The following is a 19,537-nucleotide window of genomic DNA, read 5'->3' as shown; positions in this document are numbered from 1 at the left end:
TGGGGTCAATGCGCATTCCGCAAGGAAACGCCGTTGCGTAACAAAGGAGTTGGCTTTGGCATGATCTCAAGGACAAGAGGAGACGTCTACAATACCTAGCCAAAGCTTGCAGCGAGAGGCCCTCCACCATCAAAAGTGAAGTCGTCCTGACGGCACCATCACGATTCCACTCCAGGCCTCTTCCACAGTCCCATGAGCTCCTTTTGTAGCTCCCTCTCTTTGCGCTTCGCGTCTAGAGACTCCGGACTTCGAACAGAGTTGAGCACGTCGAGAGTCTTGCCGAAGTAGACGGTCTGGTGGTGGTGGACAAGCCCGACATGCGGGCGGCGAGGTCAACAGGGCCTCGAGAAAGAGGGAGACTACGATGGAGGAGGGGAGCAGCTCACCTGCAATAGATTTCTCTGCTTCGCTTCCATCTCCTCTACCATCTTGCCCAGGTTGGCAATGTGCGATGCGTAATCCGGAAGGGGCAACTTCTCTTCCGACTGAGGGAGGGGGGGGGGGAAAAGCACAAGATGAGCAGACACAAAGCATGGATGCAAGACCCGCAGCACCCGAGGCAATGAGGAGGAGGAGGAGCGTACGAGGTGCCAACTCACCTGCCTGGTCAGGCTTCCGCTCAAGTTCATGTTGCCCTTCTTTTGCTGTTCCTTGCCATTCCCACTCCCGTCCCCAACCGCTGCGCTGCCTTCCTTGTCGCCCTTCTGCTGCTGCTGCTGCTGCTTGACGTCGAAGCTGAGCATGACGGTGCTGGTCAACTTGTAGCTCACGCTCTTGACGCCCAATTCCGTCGCTTCGAACACGTGCAGCGAATTCCACGAACCCTGCACCCTGCCTGCAGAGAGCTGAGATCTGATGACGATGGCGCCCGCAAAGTTTGAGTCGTCCAGATCCCAAAAGTAGCAAGAGGAGATGCCAGACTCGTAATACCTGCGCGATGGAAAAGGTGTGGGGGTGTGTGTGTGTGTGTGCGCGCACAATGCAAGCGAACAAGTGAGTGCTCCATCATGCCCCGCTTGAACCGCGACTACGCACAGCTGCCTGTACGTGCTGAATGCTTCCATGGCCTTCTCTTCCAGCTGCCTTAGACGTTGACTGGGTCGAGTGCCATCCTCCAGCTCCTCTGGCAAGAATCTATTGCTCCACGGACTGCGCCAAGAGTCGCCATCCCGATTGTAATCGCAAGCCAGAAACTCCCTGCCCGCACCTTCTGGACTGTCATCCACCTTGACCACCGGCGGCTCATCCACCGAGCCGATGAGATCCTCCGAGAGCGAATTGGGACAGGTGGACAGCAATTTGGACAAGTTGTGGGAGATGTCAGAGGGAGGCAAACGTCGAAGCAGATCCAGCGAGAGGTCCACCACGCTTTGGCTGCCACTGCCACTGCCGCTGCCGCTGCCACCCCCGCCCCCACCAAGCGCCACAACCGCTGATCCTGCTCCACCCAATCCCGACGCTGCAGCTGCCATGCTTGGTGCACTACTGATCGTGATACGCGAGAGGACAGGAGGACGGGGTTTGCTCTACAAGGTGGTCGAGCGTGTCGGCATGAGGACCAAAGAGGTGAGTCGTGGAGTCGTGCGTCGTGCGTCGTGCGTCGTGAGTGGAGAGGGGATGGATTGGGGTGTGGCATGTGATGTGATTTCAGTGGGCGAGCCAAGCCAAAAGTCGCCCGCCGTGCAGATGCTGTTCAGCCAGCCTGGATGCGGCGGAGAGCGATCAACACCGCGTTCGCCGGGAGGCAGGGAGGGCGCTTCCATGACTGTGACTGCATGACTGCATGCATGCATGCACGCACGCACGCCCGCGTCCATACTCGGCCTGGCGCTTGGATCACAATCGCGGATCTCGCACGAGAGACTTGCGCGTGCACGGCAGCCTCGCTCCCGCGGACGAGGTTTCAAGCTCACATTCTGATCGTGAATCGTGAATCGTGAATCATCTAATCACGAAGCCGTATTCACGAGTCGCAAGATGATCTCATCATGTATCGATGACCACATCATCGCTGGAGTCGCAGGTGGCTCGCCGAATGAATGACTCATCCCCGAATCAAGCGCACGGAGTCTTTGCTGCACTTACAGCGAGCGATCAATTAGTGCAGACCAAGTCCGCTCGTGAGCAAGCTGAGCAGTCTCGAGCGCACCGCGAGGTTCACCGCTTGTGTCGAGTGCGCAGATCACGCTGGCAGGATGGGGCAATGGTGAATGCTTTTATCGCAAAAGATACGTACATCCTCATTACATTCAAGAAACGAGCAAGGGGGTGGTGTGGTGCGCGCAAGGCAAGGCGTCATATGCACACGATTGTATGCTTCCTCGTCGTGCTCGCGAACTAGTCTACCAGCCGTCTGTTTGCGCCAAGGTCCGAAAGCGATGGCAACGACGAGAGGCGGTGTGGTGTGGTGTGGTGTGGTGTGGTGGTAGTGTGGCTCAAGTTGCGCTTCGAGTCGCCCGAACGGCAAAGGTTGCTGCTGCGCTGGATCACCTCTCAGGCCTCCTGCTCGGCTTGCTCGACATCTGCGTCGATCTCCTTGTCCTGATCAAAAGGGATGGCACGATGCAGGTCAGAGTGTGCGATGCGATGTCAAGGTCAGCGCGGCCAACAACGGCGTGTGCTGTGCCGCCGCCGAGGCGAGTCCCCTGAGTTAAGGGTCCTCGCGCTCGTGACACACACACACACACACACTCTCTCTCTCTCTCTCTCTCTCTCTCTCTCTCTCTCTGTTGTGTTTGACGCCGCTACTCACTGCGCTGGTAGGGTCACCTCGTGTAGCCCTTTTGGAGCGGCCGCCAGGTCCGGATTCATCATCGATGATGTTGTCCTTGTTCACTCCATCCTCGGCATCCAAAGCGGCACCAGCAGTGGCCTGCTCGGCCCCGCGGTCTTCGGCCAATTGAGCTTGCTCGTTGGAGCTGTTCTCGGGCTTGAACTCTTGCTCGTCGGAAGACATTTTGGTGGGGGCTGGGTGGATTTGTGTAGTGTGCGGAAAGCGAAATTGTTTGGGGTGGAATGCGCGTTGATGCGAATGCGATGAAGGAAGTGGGGGAAAGGGGGCAAAGTGGTGATGCACGCACGCCAAATGGCCAAGTCTTATACTCGACCCGAGCCAGAAGCTGGTCGGTCCTGCTGGTCTCGCGCTCAAACTCCACACTCAAACTCCACCATGGTGTGACTTGAACATCCAGCTGCATCGCCCGGCTGCTCGTCTGAAGCAAGCTGGCTGGCACGACAGACAGACAGACAGACAGAGAGCGCTGTAGTCACGAGTCGCGGATTGGTCCGCTTGCTTGCCACGGTGGGTACTCAACTGTATGCTTGCTGCCATTTCCGTACAACCTCTGATCATGCCATCATCTTCATATCTCGCCGTTAACGTAAGCCGGGCCACTCGGCAGTTGAGAAGTCTCGAGTCTCGAGACGTCGCTTGGAAGAGACGACGTGCGCTTCTACCGGCTGGCTGGCTGGCTGGCTGGCTGGTGATCGACTGACCGACTCGCGACCCAGGCAGCTGACACATCGCAACGCAAGCCACGCTCAGCAGGGGCGCGCGCTAACATAAGCAATCGTGAATCCGCACGCACGCACGGACTCAGGGTCCAGCATCAACGAACGGCCTCGCGCGCGCGATCACTTTTCCACCCCCACGCCCACGCCCACGCCCACGCCCTGTCAATCATGCATAAGCAAGCGCATGCGAGCGATGTGCGAGGTGCGAGGTGCGAGGTGCGATGGCGGGCGGATCAAGTCACGAGAGAAGAAGACCCGACCCACCTCTTCGATCGTAGACTCACACTCAGGACTCACACTATTCCGTCACCAAAAGGAAGTGCAGCTAGCTACGTCAGACTTCACCCGCTCATCAATCCACCGTGCGATCACCTGCTTCTTGTGGAGCTGTTGGGGTTAGGGTTAGCATTCGATGTGATTGCGACATTACGCACCACACCGCACCGCACCGCACCGCAACGCACCGCAACGCATCGCATCGCATCGCATAGTGATTTGCCCCACGCATGCATCGCATCCACAAGCTATAGCTTCATTTGTTCGTGGGTCCGACAGGCGAGCAAGCGTCAATGCTGGCTGGCTCTGCTTGCCCTGTGGGCTCTGCTTTGGGACATGCATTCAGATTCAAATCGCTTCGATGCATGCCTGGAAGCGGTGAGTGAGTGAGTGAGCCCCTTGAAGACTCACTGTTGTGACGTCGGCAAGCTTCGACGTCGTCACTTCCGGCACTCGTGACTCTTTGCATCGAATTTGCACAAATCTCAGATCAGGGTTGCCCGCGCCCGCCCTTTCATCGACCAGACTCGTGTGACGCCGTCGTCATCATCATGGGCGGCTGATAGGCCTATCGCTGGACGCTCCCGGGGTATTCTTTCTCGATCTGGTCACATGCACGCACGACTCGGTCCTCGCCCAGTCAGGTCAGAGTCTGAGTGCTGAGTCGCGAGTCGCGGATGTTTTGCATCGATTTCGGCCTTCATGCGCGTCATAGACGGTCGGTCCGGTCCGGTCTTGCGTGCGCATCGATGATGCAACGCGTGGCGGGGGCGGGCCTCTGTCTGGCATACGCAGGTGAGACGTTGTTCGTGGCTAGAAGGGGGAGAGCTCATCTTTCGTCACGCGAGACAAGTCTTCCCAGTCAAAGTCCTGCTTGCTGCCTTCAACAATCGCACTCGTGACTCAAGGTGTGCAAATCTCACTCATCAAGTCTGTGTGGACTTGTGACTGCAAATGGGGACTTTCGAGGGTGTGGGAATGCCACGCAGTCTGAATAGTCACGTCACGAGCATCGTGAATGGGCCATCGAAGTCGGTGTCTCAAATCGAGTCTCAGTCAAGAGTGGCGAGGCGACGCGGTGATGAGTGACGTTGAGCGGATGAAGACGCCCTTGTCGACAAAATAGACGGCAAGCCGTTCACGCAAGGCCAGACGAGGAAGCAGATCCCATCTGAAACGTGATGAGAATTCAACATCATGATGTCATCTGGACCGCAAACAGATTCCACCGGGCGCGAGGGATTTACTCAAATTCTTTATTCTTGATTCAGAAGTGGAGAGCGCGCGCGCATGACTCGTGACTAGGGTCGAGTCACAAGTCAGACCAAGCGATCAAGAAATCGTGAACCTCGAATCATTATTGATCGATGGACTCTTGACTTGCTGACTGCGAGGATGAATGCGTAAGAGCTCACGTATGGATGAATCGATCATGAGACTCACGTGACCCTTGGACTGAATTGATTCAAAATTCAAGATTCAAGATTTTTGATTCTTGATTCATCAGTTCATTCAGATTGAATTGTGGGAAATCGATAACACGTGATGGTCAAGATGATCTGACTCACGTGACTGAAACGATCACGACTCGCTGCGCACACGCGCGCGCTCGTGTTGCATCATGCGAGGGTTGCGCGCGGATAGCAGGCGGACTTTGCATAGCTGCTGCATGCGCGCACATGCAGCAGAGATCCGATCGGTGTTGTTCCCGCGGGATGCATGACGCGCGCGCGCGCGTGCGCGTGTGTTTATCTGCTACCCCAAGCAAAGCCCCGCGGAGCAGCGCTAAAAAGGGGGGTCTCTCAATTGCCGTGCTCGCGATTTCGGATCGCATTCAAGAATTGGGCATTCACGATTGTGATTGACAAGTTCCGTGAGTCGCTGGAGTCCATCGTCATAGCACAAGATGGATGGTGTCGCGGTGCGGTGCGGTGCGGTATAGCATTGCATGCAGCATGAGAGTCAAAGTGTGAGAATCAGAATGATCGCTTGAGCAAGGCGATCGAATTGGGTGGAATCACGCGAGTGTTGTTGATGCTTTGTGTGTGCGTATATACAAGCGTGGCATGGCAGGGTATGTGATTGATTGAAATCGAGCAGAGCAATTTGAATGAGAATGATGACTCGTGACTCGTGACTATTGTGACTGCATTGATTGCATGTTGACCCCGAGACATGAAACGCAGCTTGTCTTGCATATATGGGTCGCGCTGAGATGCGAGACATTCGCCCGACCACACTCAGTCAGACTCGTGATGAATTAATTGTGACTCGTGACTGTAGCCAATGCGAATGCTGTGTTCTGCTCCATCACGCGCCCCGCCCCGCCCCGCCCCGCCCTGCTCCCATCGCTCCGTCCACCATCGACTCTCGCTCAATCGACAAGTTACACTGATCACTCGCAACGGCCTGCCTGCCTGCCTGCCTGCCTCATCACTCTCCACTCTCCACTTGATGCGTGCAACACCGGCATGTCGCGCCCACACTCTCCCTTCAAGACGCACCTCTCCTCAGCCTCGGCTACACTCGAGTCCTTTACAAGTCGCGCAGACAAGCATTTCACTCAAACTCAAACTCGCACTCGGCCATACTCTCCAGCTGCCTTACCAAACGGATCGCGCGTCATGGGCAGAGGAAGAGGCGACTCCTTCTCCAACACTCTAGACTCGCCAAGCAGCGGCATGGCGGCCATGGCGGCGACGGCGGCGACGGCGGCGGCGAGGGACTGCGCGCCTGCATCGCCCAGCAAGGCGGATAAGCAGACATTTGGCAGGAGCCTGTTGAGAAACGTCTCTCCTCGCCTCCGCTCCGTCTCACCCACGCGCTTCCTTGCGAGGAGCAGTCCTGCGCATTCCAGCTCCCACAGCGTGCAGTCACCCAATCACAGTCACAGTCACAGTCACAGTCACAGTCACGCAGACGAGAGCAGGGAATGGGAGAAGCGCGCTGGCCCGGCTTTTCCTTCTTTGAGCAGGATGGGCGGCAGCAGCATGGGCGGCAAGAGCTCCAGACCACCCAGCCCCACCAAAGATCCGCGGCAGAGGATGGGAAGCTGGGTAGGCGATGATGAGCATGTCGGCGCTGTTGCTGGTGCTGGTGCTAGTGGTGGTGGTGGTGGTGGTGCTGGCGCGGCTGCGGCTGCGGCTGCGATGGCGGCGAGGCGAGACTCCAACGCGCAGATGCAGATGCTCGACGCTTCTGTGCGACCCCCTGCCCGCTCCTCCATCGACACTGGCGATGCGCGCCGTCAGCATGCTCAATCTCACTCTCACACTCACTCTCCATCGCACGCTCGCACAGGCTCGCGCTCCACGCCCATCGCTGCTGCGATCGGGACGCCATCGAGCAGGCAAGCGCAGACTCCCATCAACACCACATTCACCGCCGAGTCGCCTACTACGGACAGGATGATGAGAGAGGCAGAGGAGAGGAGGCAGGAGAGAATGCTGCTCGTCGTGGATCACTGGGACGCGGTGCTGGAAAAGGCAGAAGGGGAGCAGGCAGCGTATGTGCAGGCCAGAGCCGCAGAAGGCGGAGCGTGTGAGTTGCGAATGAGCGTGTGTGTGTGTGTGTGTGTGTGTGTGTAGGTGGGCGTGGCTACCGATGTGGCTGCGGGTGTGGGCCATTGCGGGCAGGATGCGGTGCAGAGCTGACGTATCCTTTGCGGCCGTGTGGGTTTGCGTGCGTGCGTGCTGCGTGCTGCGTGCTGCGTGCAGCTTCCGCCATCCTGCCGCACCTTGGCAGTGTGGTGCTGGATCAATCTGGGGCCATCGACACTTCCGACGCTTTTCTTCCTCATTCCGCAGTCAACACTCCCGGATTGGGTCTCACACGCAGCGACTCGGAGCAGAGCATATCCCGCATACTCGCTCCCGATCAGCGCGGGGCAGGCAACGCGACAGCAGCGTGGGACGCTGGCAACGCCGCATCGGCAGACAAGCCAAAGAGCTCGAGCTCGAGCGCATTCGAAGCCAGACTGGCGGAGCTGCTAGAGACGGAGAGGAGCTACGTCAGAAGAATAGATACGCTGGCAAATGTGAGTGCAGCGCATCGCGCATCGCGGGACCGCGGAGCGCGGAGCAGCAACGTGCAAAGTCCAATCGCTAATCTTCATCGCGCTTCTTTTTTGTCACCATGCCACACTGCGCAAATGTAGCGCTATGCAGCTCCTCTCCGAGCGCTCGCCGTGGACTCGGACACAGCGGTCATACCTCGATATGAAGCTCAGCGCTTGTTTGGGAACATCGGAGAGATTGTGGGCGCAAACAGGGCATTTTTGAGCGATCTGGAAAAGTGCGTCAAGGGTGGCAAGAGGGATCGCGACCGATTGGGCGACGTGGTCCACCGGCACGTGAGTGACTTGCGAAGAATCAAGGCGTTGCGATGTACCCAGGCTCAGACTCTGACTGAGCTCGCAAACCCCTGCACACGACTAGATGGCTTGCTTTGCGTGCTACAACGAGTATTTTGCCAACTTTGAAAAGGCGAAACACATCGAGCAGTCCATGACAAGGTCCAATCGCGCTTTCAGAGATTTTGTAGAGGTGAGCGGGTTCGACCCAGCATGATTCTCGTATTTTCCGCAGCCCATTGACAGCTTGACATTTTGGTCCAGCGCACGAAATACGGAGTGCAGGGCATGGGCAACATTGGCCTGCGAGAACTGCTCATGGAGCCCGTGCAGCGCATCCCACGATACACGCTCCTGCTCGACGCCATACTGCGTCACATGCAGCCTGGCGATCCTCGTCGAGCGCGCATTCAAGAAGCCGTCGGCCTGGCTGGCCGCATAGCTTCTTGCGAAGTGGACGAGAAGACGCGAAGAGCTGCAGTCATGTGGGGCTGCAAACGCAGCATCGATGGCTTTCCCGACGGGCTCATCAGCGTGCACAGAGGCTTCATCGACTGCATAGATGTCGAAGACTTTCCCATGGACCTCTTTGGGCCAGCTGCTGCTGCTGCCTTTTCGCCTGGCAGTGTCGCTCCAGGTGGGAGCGCTGCTGCTGGTGCTGCTGCCGTGGGAACCGGCAGGGTGCAGCACTGCAGCTTGTTCCTCTTTGACGACTGCTTGGTCATCCTCAAGAGATCTTCTACTTCCATCTGCGCTAGGCAAATGGTCGGTCTAGAAGACATCAATCGGCTCGCAGACCAGATGAGGACATTTGTGGAGCGCAGCGGGACGTCTTCATCGAGTTCGAAAGCTGCAAGCAACAAGATGGAACTGGGATTCAGAGGTACTGTGGATCTCAGCGACATCAAGGCGGTGGATGCTGGTGGCAACGATTTCGTGCTGCGCTTTGCCAAAGGCCCAGCGCACTGCTCCGGCGAGAAGTGGGCAGGCAGACTGAGTAGATGTTACGCTACGCACGACACGTACAATGCGAGCCTGGGAAGCAGCGCCTTGTCCCCTGGCAAGACCACTCCAGCTTTGGCTGCGGGCTACGGCAACGATAATGCTCCAGGCGGATCATCAGCCAGGTCGGAGAAGATGAGGTTCCTGGAAAACCTTTGGAGAGCACAAGCTATGGCCAAGACGAAGGAGGGACGGAGCTACGTGCGGTGCAGTATTTCCGAGAGCTTGCAAAGCGCAGACGAAATACCAGTCAGACGATTGACCTACTGGAACGTGTACACTAGGAGAGCCTTCTTGGCCGAGACAAGCAAGAGCGTTGTTGCTTTGCAGGTGGACATACATGGAGAAGCCGATCAACTGCCCTTTGGAACCGAGCTCGCACCTCCACATGCTACGCTTCGGATCCACTCGATCGATGAAGACACGGGTCGCTTCTCCTACACGACAGCCATCAAGGGTTCGCGAGAGGATGACGAGGAGATGCTGCTACCTCTCAGAGACCTCGATGATCAGATGCGCACTCTTGGCGCTCACGCCATCAAAAGGATGCACGACTTTGATCCTTCCCATCACGCCTTTGGAATGGGCACACCGACCACGCCGAGTAGTCACAGGGGCCGAGTCGCGCAAGGCCTGGAAACGCTCAGCCGGAATTTGTTTGGGACACCGGGAAGTGTGAAGAACTCTGCAGCTGATCCTTTTGCCTTATCCAACGGGCACGTCGCTTACACGCGGGGATCGCCAGCTACTGGTGCGAGCACAAGGAGGACCAAGAGCTCCCACAGCAAGACCAGCAGCCTCAGCGGAGCCGCTCAATCTATCAGCGCCAGGACATACTCGACTGCCGCGACCAGCGTCGGGAGTCGAGAGATGCTCAGGGGCTTCTCGGCCGGTGGCGCCCTGGCTCAGAACAGTCCGGACGTGCAGGCCTACCTGAAACATGGCACTGGCACACCGGCCAGGCTTGGCGTGCCCCTCCGCGGCAACGCGTCCTCCAATACGCCGGATAGGTTCCGAAGAGCGGCTTCTTTGGGCGCAGAAGCAAACACTTCGATCGGGGACCTGAGCGCGGATCAGTGCGATCTCACGCCGAGGTACAGCGCTTCCGGATCAGGCCAGAGACTGGATGTATTGGCGGGTGCAGAATCTCCTTCGAAAGATGCGTCGGCCAGACAACGCACCAGGAGCACACCTGCTCGACCGTCTCAGCATGAGCAAGAAGGCGAACCGCTCTCGCCCAGATCACCGCCGGTCAGGCGGAAACCCGTGCCTGGCTCGTCTGCTGGGCTGCCAGCTGGCGCGCATGCACTTCCGAGCGAGCTCGAAGCGGATGGGCCACGCGTCGCAAAGCGAGTCACTTCTGCATCCAAACGATCTGCTCCTGATGACGATGCGTCTGAACGGGCACCGAAGCGATCCCATGGAAGCCGACAGCAGTCGAGCTGTCTTTCTGCTAGCGAGAGTCTACAGCACGGAAGAGGTCCTAGTCCTATTGGGCCTAGAAGAGCGACATCAACGAAGGATCAAGGCGACGGCAGACCGCGGACCAGATCAGGCCTTTCGGAGGCTGACTGGATGGGCTCTTCGTCTGCTTCTTCGATATCCGCAGAAAAAGATCCGCAAGGGAGCGAGATGGAGCGCACGCTGCAAACACTCGTCTCGAGTTGTGCGGCGCACTCAGCAGATCTGAAAGAGCTTCAGGAAGAGGTGTACGAGGTGGAGAAGGGTCTGAAGAGGAGAAGCATCGGCGATGGTCCTGGGCTCGAGGCGCGCGACGCGGACAAGCTGTTGAAGTTCCTGAACGCTTGGATCGGAGAGGCGACGGAGAAACAGGTCGTCGCGGCGGACGAGCTCGTAGCACTGCAGGAACATCTCGCGAGAATGTCGAGCGCCAAAGATGAGGCGAGACCAGCAGAAACGTCTGCGGTGCTCGGCCTGCAGAAGGATTTGCGGGACTTGGAAGCGGAGACGGTGGGCTTGAGAAGGGATGTTGGAGAGATGAGACAGATGCAGAGTCAGGTGGAGGTGTTGAAGCGCAAATGCGAATTGTTGACTCAGCTGGAGAAGGATGGCAGGTTGGAAAATACAGCGCTGCACAAGGTGAGCACGAGAATCGCGCCAGGCCAAAAAGGCCGACTTGATTGGAAAGCTGATCGCAGGTTTGCCTGCTTTTTGAAAAGGCCTTTAATGAGGAGTTGGATGGGATGTGGGAAGATGCGCAAGGCAGTAGGGATGAGGAATTGGCTGCGCTAAGAAGAGAGGTGAAGAGTAGCAAATCGGCGCGCAACGAAGCAAACATGCTTAACAGGTGAGTCCAAAGTTTGATACGTACTTGATGGATCTGTTCAGCTGACGCATGCTCCCCCCCCCCCCCCCGGCTCTCTCTCTTCTGTCCGGGCGAACCGGATCGCTTTGTGAACAGCTCTTTAAGGCGCGAATTAGAAGTGGAAAAGGCGCAAGCGGAGACTTATAGACGGCTTCTCATGGCCAACGGACTGCTGCCCGAGACTCGCAGTGCTGCAGAGTAGAGGATGCTTTTGAATCAAGAATGTATAGAAGACGCGTGCTTGCCAATCTTTTCCCGTTGCAGTTCAGAAAGAAAGAAAGTCTTCGAATGTCCATGTGCTTGCATTATTCGTGCCGCTTTACGACGCGCCTCGGCTGACCGTGCGAGGATGGCGCATGGATGCGTGTCATCGCCTGGTCGCTGGAGGCTCAAAGAATCCGCTGCCCCACCCTTTGCGTAGGCTTGTGCAAGTTCTTCTCCTTCTACCCGCACTTCTTGAAATGTTCGGTATTCGCTTCGGCATGCGGGGCGACTGCATCTCGTCATTACAGGCTGTGTGTGTGTGTGCACTTTGACGTCAAGCTTCGAACGCCCTCCCTCATCATGATCGGTACTCGGTAGGGCTAGGTGAACGGGATTTGGGGGAATACGAAAAAAAAAACTGGGGATCGCATGGCGAGTCCTTGCCGAGTCGTTCCGGGGAATCTGGACGCATCGATCGATTGTGGATTGTAAATCAAGGATCACAACCACCATTCATTGATTGTCAGTTGCATGAAGCTAGTCAAGAGTCAAGAGTCAAGAGTCACAGTCACAGTCTTTTTGGGCAGCGGACAGGGATTATGAGGCAGAGTGGGGGTCCTCAAAGGCGGGCTGTTCGTCGTTGCACACGTGACTCTGAATTGTACCCTCGCGTTGGTGGAGGGGGCGCGCGCGCGCGCGCAGGGGGACGTCGGAAGTCACGCGGTCGAGTCGAGTCTGCTGCACGATGAGTCTGAGTGTGTGTGAGTGAGCCGAGTGATGTGGGCGGAGATTCGAGCTCTGAACGTTCAAGGTTGTTCATGCGATGAACACGCAACACGCAACACGCAACACGCAACATGCACCGTCATCTCCTGCGACTCGCAATTCGCCTTGACGACCTTTGCGCACCCTTTTCACTTTTTTTGCCGCTGGCAACATCCATCCCTCGCAGACCCAGCAGGACTCCCCTTCGACTGGCTCGCTGGTATATGAGACGCTTCACCTGGGCGCAGATCGAGGCTTGTGTGCATGCAGCATCTCCGCGCCTAGACGGAGCTGCAGCGCGAGGAAGCCATTGGGTATGAAGTTGTGTGCGGCGCTCATTTCAAGGTAGCACGCACGGCATACTCTACCATCTCGATTCGCGCTCCACGCTCCACGCTCCACGCTCCACGCTCCACGCTCCACGCTCCACGCTCCACGCTCCACGCTCGAAGAGCCCCGCTTGCGCGTTGCAGAAGAGATGGGCAATACGACGAGCTCGAGTGGAGCGGTTGGGTCGCGCTTGCCTCCCAATGTGGGACTGGGCAATCTGATACAGGAAGCGGATGGGGAGCTGCAGTACGATCAGAGGTGAGTGCGACAGTGCTATTTGTTGCCATGGTGCTCGCGCTGGCGCTCGTGCTCATGCTCATGCGCATGCTCATGCTCATGCTCATGCGCATGCGCATGCTCACGCTCATGCTCATCCATGTCTACGCCTCCTGCTTGCAACAGTATGGGCTCTTCGCGCTTCTTGAGAGCAGCTCGAGCGAAGCATAGACATGGTCAAGTGGTGGTCAAAGCGTACCTCAAGCCGGATGCTTCCATGTCTCTCAGACCAATGATGCAGCTCCTCAAAAGTGCGTGATAGCAGGGCACTACTAGCAGTGGCGGCTGCTCCCAAACTGACTTCAGCCTTTGGACGCCCATGCTCGTGCACCCCTCACAGTCGAGAGGGAAGCGCTGGCAGATGTGCCTCACGTGCTGACCTATCAAAAGGTGGCGGAGACGAGCACAGCGGGATACGTGCTGCGTCAGTGGCTGGCGCACAATCTCTACGATCGTATCAGGTGCGTACATGCGAGAAGATGATCGCTATCCAGTCCTCCCCCGTCGCTGCGCGCTGACGATGAGATTTACGTGGCCCGTCAGCACGCGGCCATTCTTGACGACGATTGAGAAAAAGTGGATCACCTATCAGCTGCTGGTCGCCCTGCGAGATGTGCACGCTAGAAAGGTATGTGGCTGGCTGGCTGGCTGCCTGCCTGCCTGCAACCCACTTCGGGACAGTCGCAGATCTTCTGACCAATGGGCTGGCTGCATTCTAGATGTCTCACGGCGATCTCAAGTGCGAGAACATCCTCATCACGTCCTCCCTCAACGTCTACGTCACCGATTTCTCGTCCTCTTTCAAGCCATGCTACCTACCACTCCATGACCCGGCAGATTTCAACTATTTCTTTGGCACCTCGGGCCGTCGAACATGCTACGTCGCACCGGAGCGATTCTACAAGGAGACAGAGCGACTGCCGCCAAGCAGCGAATCTACAGCACCCGCACGAGAGGGCCGATTGGGGCACTCGAGCGCAAAGGAGAGCCGTCAAGATGCGCAGGGCGCCGTGACGGAGGTCAGCCTCGAGCGCTTTACGGGCGTAACGGAGCAGATGGATGTTTTCTCCATGGGCTGCGTTCTTGCAGAGTTGTGGAGGGATGGATCTCCGACGTTCACCCTCACCCAGCTCTTCAAGTATCGCGAAAAGCAATACGACGTTGAGCAAGCGCTATCGGAGGTACAGGACGCGGACATTCGGACTCTGATACGCTGCATGGTTCAGCTTTCGCCCTCTTCCCGCGGCTCATTTGATGACGCACTGCGTCGAGCTAGAGGCAACGCGCTGCCAGAAATTTTCTACTCCTTCATGGGGCCATATTTGACCGAGCTTCAGAAGCTCTCGGGTCGCGCTACCTCTGTTCGTCAGGATGCTGCTAGTAGTGCAGCAGCAGCAATGAGCGCACCGCTGGCACCACCCTCCAAGGCCAACACGCCAACACAAAGCGCTGCTGCGTCTACTTCAGGCAAGCCAGAAGGTCTGCCTGGGAATGCCTCTTTACAAGTAAGAGCGGAATCAGACGAACGCATCGAGCGATTGTTCGAAGAGTGGTCGGAAATAGTCCATCATCTGGACGGAGGCCGACGTCCAATCATGGCAGGCGCAGTCAGTGACGACCCTTTTGGCGATGCCGACGTCGAAGCCACATACAATGCGAACAAGAATGCCAGAAGCAGGCAAGCGGCCGAACGCGTGCTTCCCATCCAGCTCAATATCCCAGGTCTTGCACCTCAAGCGCTCAGCAGGCGCACGCATTCGGCGACTACAGACGGACCAGCGTTGTTGATCCTGACGCCTCTGTTGGCGTCTCTGCGAAGTGCAGTCAGGCCTTCTAGCAAGACGCGAGCATTGGAGCTTCTTCTCCATCTCTCGTCCGGCTGGCTGACGGAAGAAGTCAAATTGGACCGCGTTTTGCCGTACATGATTGCGCTCTTGAAAGACGTTGAGAGTGTCCGCGCCTCTGCTGTGCGAGCCATCGCGCAACTCCTCTTGTTGATCGACAAGCTGACGCCGGCCAACACGATCGTCTTTCAAGAGTACCTCATGCCAAATCTGCGACGTTTGGCCACAGACGCCTCGCCAATGGTGCGGACGTTGTACGCATCGTGCATTGCCAAGTTGTGCGAAAGCGGGGAGCGCTTCCTGCAATTAGCACAGGCACTTCGCCTGGATGGTGACCACGCCTACGAAGAATTTGGCGGGGATGCAGCATGTGAAGACCAAAGTTCGAGCCAATCGACTTTGGATCCGCAAGCCGAGGAAGGCAATTACGACGCGCAGTTGAATGGCTTGCGAGCCTTCTTCCAAGAGCAAGTCACTACGCTGCTCACTGACACTTCTATCTCTGTCAAGAGGGCACTTTTGGCCAACATCGCTCCTCTTTGCTCCTTCTTTGGCACGACCTCGACCAATGACGTTTTCTTGAGCCACATGATCACCTATCTCAACGACAGATCGTGGGCATTGCGGTGTTCCTTCTTCGACGCGATCGTCGGCGTGGCTCATGTGGTTGGCCAAGCTAGCTTTGAGGAGTATATCCTGCCTCTGATGCTTCAAGCCTTGTCCGACCCTGAGGAAGCCGTCGTGCTGCAAGTCTTCGATAGCCTTATCGAGCTATTCGGAGCAGATTCCTCGACGACGACCAACCTCGTGCGTTCTACCGGCGCCACTCGAGATATCCAGCAAGCAGAGCACTCGCTGCCCTACCGAGGGCAAGTCGTCTCTCGAGCAAAGCTGTCGGACGTAGTGGGCTGTACAGTGGGATTTCTGTGTCACCCTAATTACTGGCTGCGACTGCGAGCCGCGACGCTTCTGGAGCTCACGTGCGCAAATTCGTCGACGACAGATGTGTGGGCTCTCATATATCCGCAAATTCGGCCGTTGTTGCGAGCGGACCTTGCCTGCACCACAGAGTTGGAGCTGCTGCAATTCGTCAAGACGCCGCTCAGCCGACCTGTCCTCAGCGCAGCCACAATGTGGGCTGCACGAGTTGGCAAAACGAGCTTCTGGAAGCCGACGGCGGATTCGCACAAAAATGGACTTGCTCGGGAAGGCATTAGCCTAATTGCTCAAAAGAAGGGGAAGCATGTTTGGAAAACTGCTTTGCCACGAAGCGAGGAGTGAGTCGCTCGATCTGTCGTGCAGTCCCATCGCGCTTGGCTGACAAGTGACCGTGCTACCTTGGGACAGGGACGACGGTTACTTGGACAAGCTCCGCGCGGCTGGGCTGGCACCTGACGACGAGATCAAGCTGGTAGCCCTGCGCGACTACATATGGAAGCTGGCAAGACAGTCGAGGTAAGCGAAAAGCGCTGCTCCGCCTCCATCAATAGCTGACAGAGGCTCTCATCGAAACGACGACACTCAGCTCTAGGCAATCCGTTTCCACTGCCACCTCAGGGGATGATGGCACCTCTAAGCCATTGATTCGCCAGGGCGCTCAAGGCGTGCAGAGCATCGAAGGTGTAACACCCCTCACTATTCTCTTCAGTTCTCGCGGCGCTGGAAAGGGCAACGCCGGAACTGGCAAGCTCGATACGCAGTCCGTCGGTCAAGGGTCCGGTCGATCGATGGCACAAGATTCCTTCTCGAATCAGATCGCTCGGAGACGACTGGCAGGCAGTCGCGTTCCGAGTGAGATGGGTACGCCCTTGGGGCCGCTCGCTGAGCTGAAGAAGAAGTCCAAGGCAGCTGACGATGCGTCGGAAGCTGCTGATCTGCTGAGTCGCCGGCAACAAGAGCCTTCACAGGCGAGCCTACCCTCCACGCTGCAAGCCAGTGCGATGCACGTCAGCCCTCCATCGTCCGCATCTGCGGCCCAAGGCGGACTGGGCATCGGCAAGGCTGCTCCGGCAGTGGGTGCTTCCGCAGCGTTAGCCACCGGCACCATGTCTGACCTTGCCATGCGACTGCAAGGGCTCGATCAGGGCAAAGCAGGAGCCGAGGCGAATGAAGCTGCCGCCTTCTCTTCCAATTATGCGGGTGATGACCCATACATCAAAGCGCATCTAGGTCAGTAGCGCAAGTGTTTGTCTCGTGGCGCCTTCAACGGCATGCTGATGGATTGTAGTGCTCGGGCTTCCATCTTACAGAAGCAGCGTACTTTGCCAACTTTCGTGACAGACCGTCCATCTGGGGTCCTAATGTTCCGGCAGGCTTTGGTCCTTCATCACGCCGCCGTGGCATGCGCGCAGCTTCTGCAACTTCGCGCACTACAAGCTCGGGCGGTAGCAACAGGCGACCGGAGGGGAGCTTAGTGGCCTACTTTACCGAGCACACCGCCTCCGTCAGCGGCATCGTTGTTTCTCCAGACCAAGCCTTTTTTGTCTCTGGCTCGATGGATGGCACTCTCAAAGTGTGGGATACTGCTCGCTTGGAGAAGAACGTCACTTCGCACTCTCGCGCGACCTATTCTGCACAGAGCGGCGGAGTCACAGCACTGACGATACTCGAGGGCACACACTGCGTCGCTAGCGCATCGATGGATGGAAGCGTGCACATTGTGCGAGTCGACGTCAACGCTGCCTCTTCTTTGCCAAAGTACGGGAAATTGCGACTTGTCTCGAATTTCCAACTTTCTCGACCTGGTGAACATGCGCTATGTCTTTTACAGAGCTCAGTGACTAGTGCGGTCAGCTCGTCGCATACGGCAGAGACTGGAATCGCTACGCTCATCCTGGGTACCAGCGCTTCGAAAATCACCATTCTCGATCTCCGCACAATGCAAGTTCTTCAGACGCTGAGCAATCCTTCGCACTTCGGCCCCATCACTTGCATGTGCTCGGACAAAAGAAACATATGGTTGCTTGTTGGCACACTCGGCGGGGTACTGGCGCTGTGGGACCTTCGATTTTCCTTGCTACTCAAGAGCTGGAGAATTGGGGTTCCAGAGGGCACAGAAGCAGCCAAACGCCTGGATCATCAACGAGCGGCAGTCGTGCGCATCAATCGTGTCATTCCCCACCCAAGCAAAGGTAGGGGCCGGCTCGTGCTGGTTGCGTTCGAGAGGATAGGCGACCATTCAGCTGGGCGGGCAGCCGCGCAAGGATACTCGATTGCAGATATCGGAACGCCGGAGGCCGCTGCTGCGACTGCGGATCCGATGGTGGAGATTTGGGACATTGACAAGTGCCAGAAGGTGGAGAGCTTTGATGTGACGAGCGATCGCAAACCAGGTAACGGACAGCGCAGCCAAGCCTCAACAAGTTCGGAAGAAGCTCAGCAGCGATCACTGCGGCATGTGCGAGGGGGCAGTGCGGACGGGACAGAGGCAAAAGGAGCACAGTCCCTCACACCGTTGCAAAGCGCAGCAAGCGGCCCTCACGCTGGCGGTCTAGGCAGCGCCGCTCAAGCCATCGAACGCTTCGTGAAGTTGCAGGAAGCATCGCTCGAAGCGCGAACGACCGCGCCTTCCCAACTGGATGCGGAGGCCACCTCTGCGCACGCGGAGGTCGCAGCAGCGTCTTTGCAAGACGTTGCCACGCAGGTCCCCAGCGCCAAGGCTCTCTACGTCTCGTTGGAAGGCTACACTTCTAGCGCGCCCGCCTCGCACGTGCCTGGCGGGTGGGTCGATGCGGGTAAACTGGCCAGCGACGAAGCGCAAACGAATGAGTACAGCGGCCCAACGGGCACAGCGCAACGCGAAGGTCCGGCGGGCTACATGCTGAGCGGTGGTGCTGATCGGACTTTGCGATTTTGGGATCTTGGAAGAGTGGAGAAGAGCGTTTCCTTTGCCAGTGGAGAAGAGCGCGGAGAATTTTGGTGAGTCGATGTGGTCCGTGAGAAGCCAACCTCGGCTTACACGTGTTTGCGTTTTCTCGTCTCTGGCGCAGGTCGCACACCAGCACGTCCGATGGCGCGCCAGTGACTCTACACATCCACACACTCCCGCAATCGCAGCACAAGCAGAGAACAAATTCGAGCGGAGGCGGCGGAAGCCATTCGAGCGCAGCTGCTCAGAAATCCACTGCACCTGCCCGTTCGCCTCTACTGACGCACCAGCAGACGGAAGCTCAGAGTCTCATGAGGGCTCACAAAGACGCTATCACTGCTTTGAACGTCATCGAGTCGCCATTCCGATGCGTCGTCGCGGGAGATGCGAGCGGAACGATCCGAGTGTGGGAGTAGACGCTGTGGACTTTGCCATGGACCAGACCCCTTGCGTTTCCACTGATGCGTACACTCCTGCCCATGCACATATAATACTACACGTTCCTTTTGCGCTTCTGATCACATCTCGTTGACACGCCTGCTGTTCCTGCGTCCTCGCAAGCGCGTTTCTCTAAGCCCTCTCGATTCACCACACTTTCGTCACCATGGCTCATGCTGCACCGGCTCCGTGTTCGAATGACACACATATCGCCTCTATACCTACCAGATTAAAGCGACAGATGACAAACGACTGGCATTGACCGGAAGAAATGCCGACGTGATGACGCGATGTGGCGCAATTTGGAAGGGTCGTTGAAGGGGATGCTATGGATTGCGCTTGGA

General features: G+C 57.4%; 4 protein-coding genes across 4 annotated transcripts; 3 read left to right on the top strand and 1 right to left on the bottom strand.

Moving 5' to 3' along the window:
* Positions 1-158: 158 nt before the first annotated feature.
* Positions 159-1,472, bottom strand: IE81DRAFT_294850 (F-actin capping protein, beta subunit; the record flags this gene model as incomplete). The annotated part of the gene is made up of 4 exons (XM_025512072.1): positions 159-293; positions 387-485; positions 600-930; positions 1,036-1,472. The coding sequence occupies 4 exons, from the start codon at positions 1,470-1,472 to the stop codon at positions 159-161; spliced, it is 1,002 nt and encodes a 333-aa protein (XP_025366617.1).
* A 2,097-nt stretch (positions 1,473-3,569) lies between these two features.
* IE81DRAFT_25888 (hypothetical protein) lies at positions 3,570-4,323 on the top strand. The gene has a single exon (XM_025511381.1). The coding sequence runs from the start codon at positions 3,682-3,684 to the stop codon at positions 4,177-4,179; it is 498 nt and encodes a 165-aa protein (XP_025366616.1). The 5' UTR covers positions 3,570-3,681; the 3' UTR covers positions 4,180-4,323.
* A 1,786-nt stretch (positions 4,324-6,109) lies between these two features.
* On the top strand, positions 6,110-11,767 carry IE81DRAFT_326527 (hypothetical protein). Its single transcript, XM_025514844.1, has 7 exons — positions 6,110-7,329; positions 7,506-7,825; positions 7,946-8,140; positions 8,226-8,333; positions 8,405-11,242; positions 11,323-11,450; positions 11,565-11,767. Exons 1-7 carry the CDS (start codon positions 6,261-6,263, stop codon positions 11,668-11,670), a joined length of 4,764 nt encoding a protein of 1,587 aa, XP_025366615.1. The 5' UTR covers positions 6,110-6,260; the 3' UTR covers positions 11,671-11,767.
* A 756-nt stretch (positions 11,768-12,523) lies between these two features.
* Positions 12,524-19,405, top strand: IE81DRAFT_326526 (WD40 repeat-like protein). Its single transcript, XM_025514843.1, has 9 exons — positions 12,524-13,025; positions 13,170-13,294; positions 13,384-13,504; positions 13,587-13,671; positions 13,763-16,164; positions 16,235-16,342; positions 16,413-17,056; positions 17,137-18,805; positions 18,877-19,405. The coding sequence occupies exons 1-9, from the start codon at positions 12,916-12,918 to the stop codon at positions 19,169-19,171; spliced, it is 5,559 nt and encodes a 1,852-aa protein (XP_025366614.1). The 5' UTR covers positions 12,524-12,915; the 3' UTR covers positions 19,172-19,405.
* Positions 19,406-19,537: the final 132 nt, after the last annotated feature.

The sequence above is a fragment of the Ceraceosorus guamensis genome (assembly GCF_003144195.1).
Source record: "Ceraceosorus guamensis strain MCA 4658 unplaced genomic scaffold IE81scaffold_116, whole genome shotgun sequence".
Lineage (NCBI taxonomy): Eukaryota > Fungi > Basidiomycota > Exobasidiomycetes > Ceraceosorales > Ceraceosoraceae > Ceraceosorus > Ceraceosorus guamensis.
The sequence above is the reverse complement of the archived record's forward strand: the minus strand, read 5'-3'. Positions and strand labels throughout refer to the sequence as shown.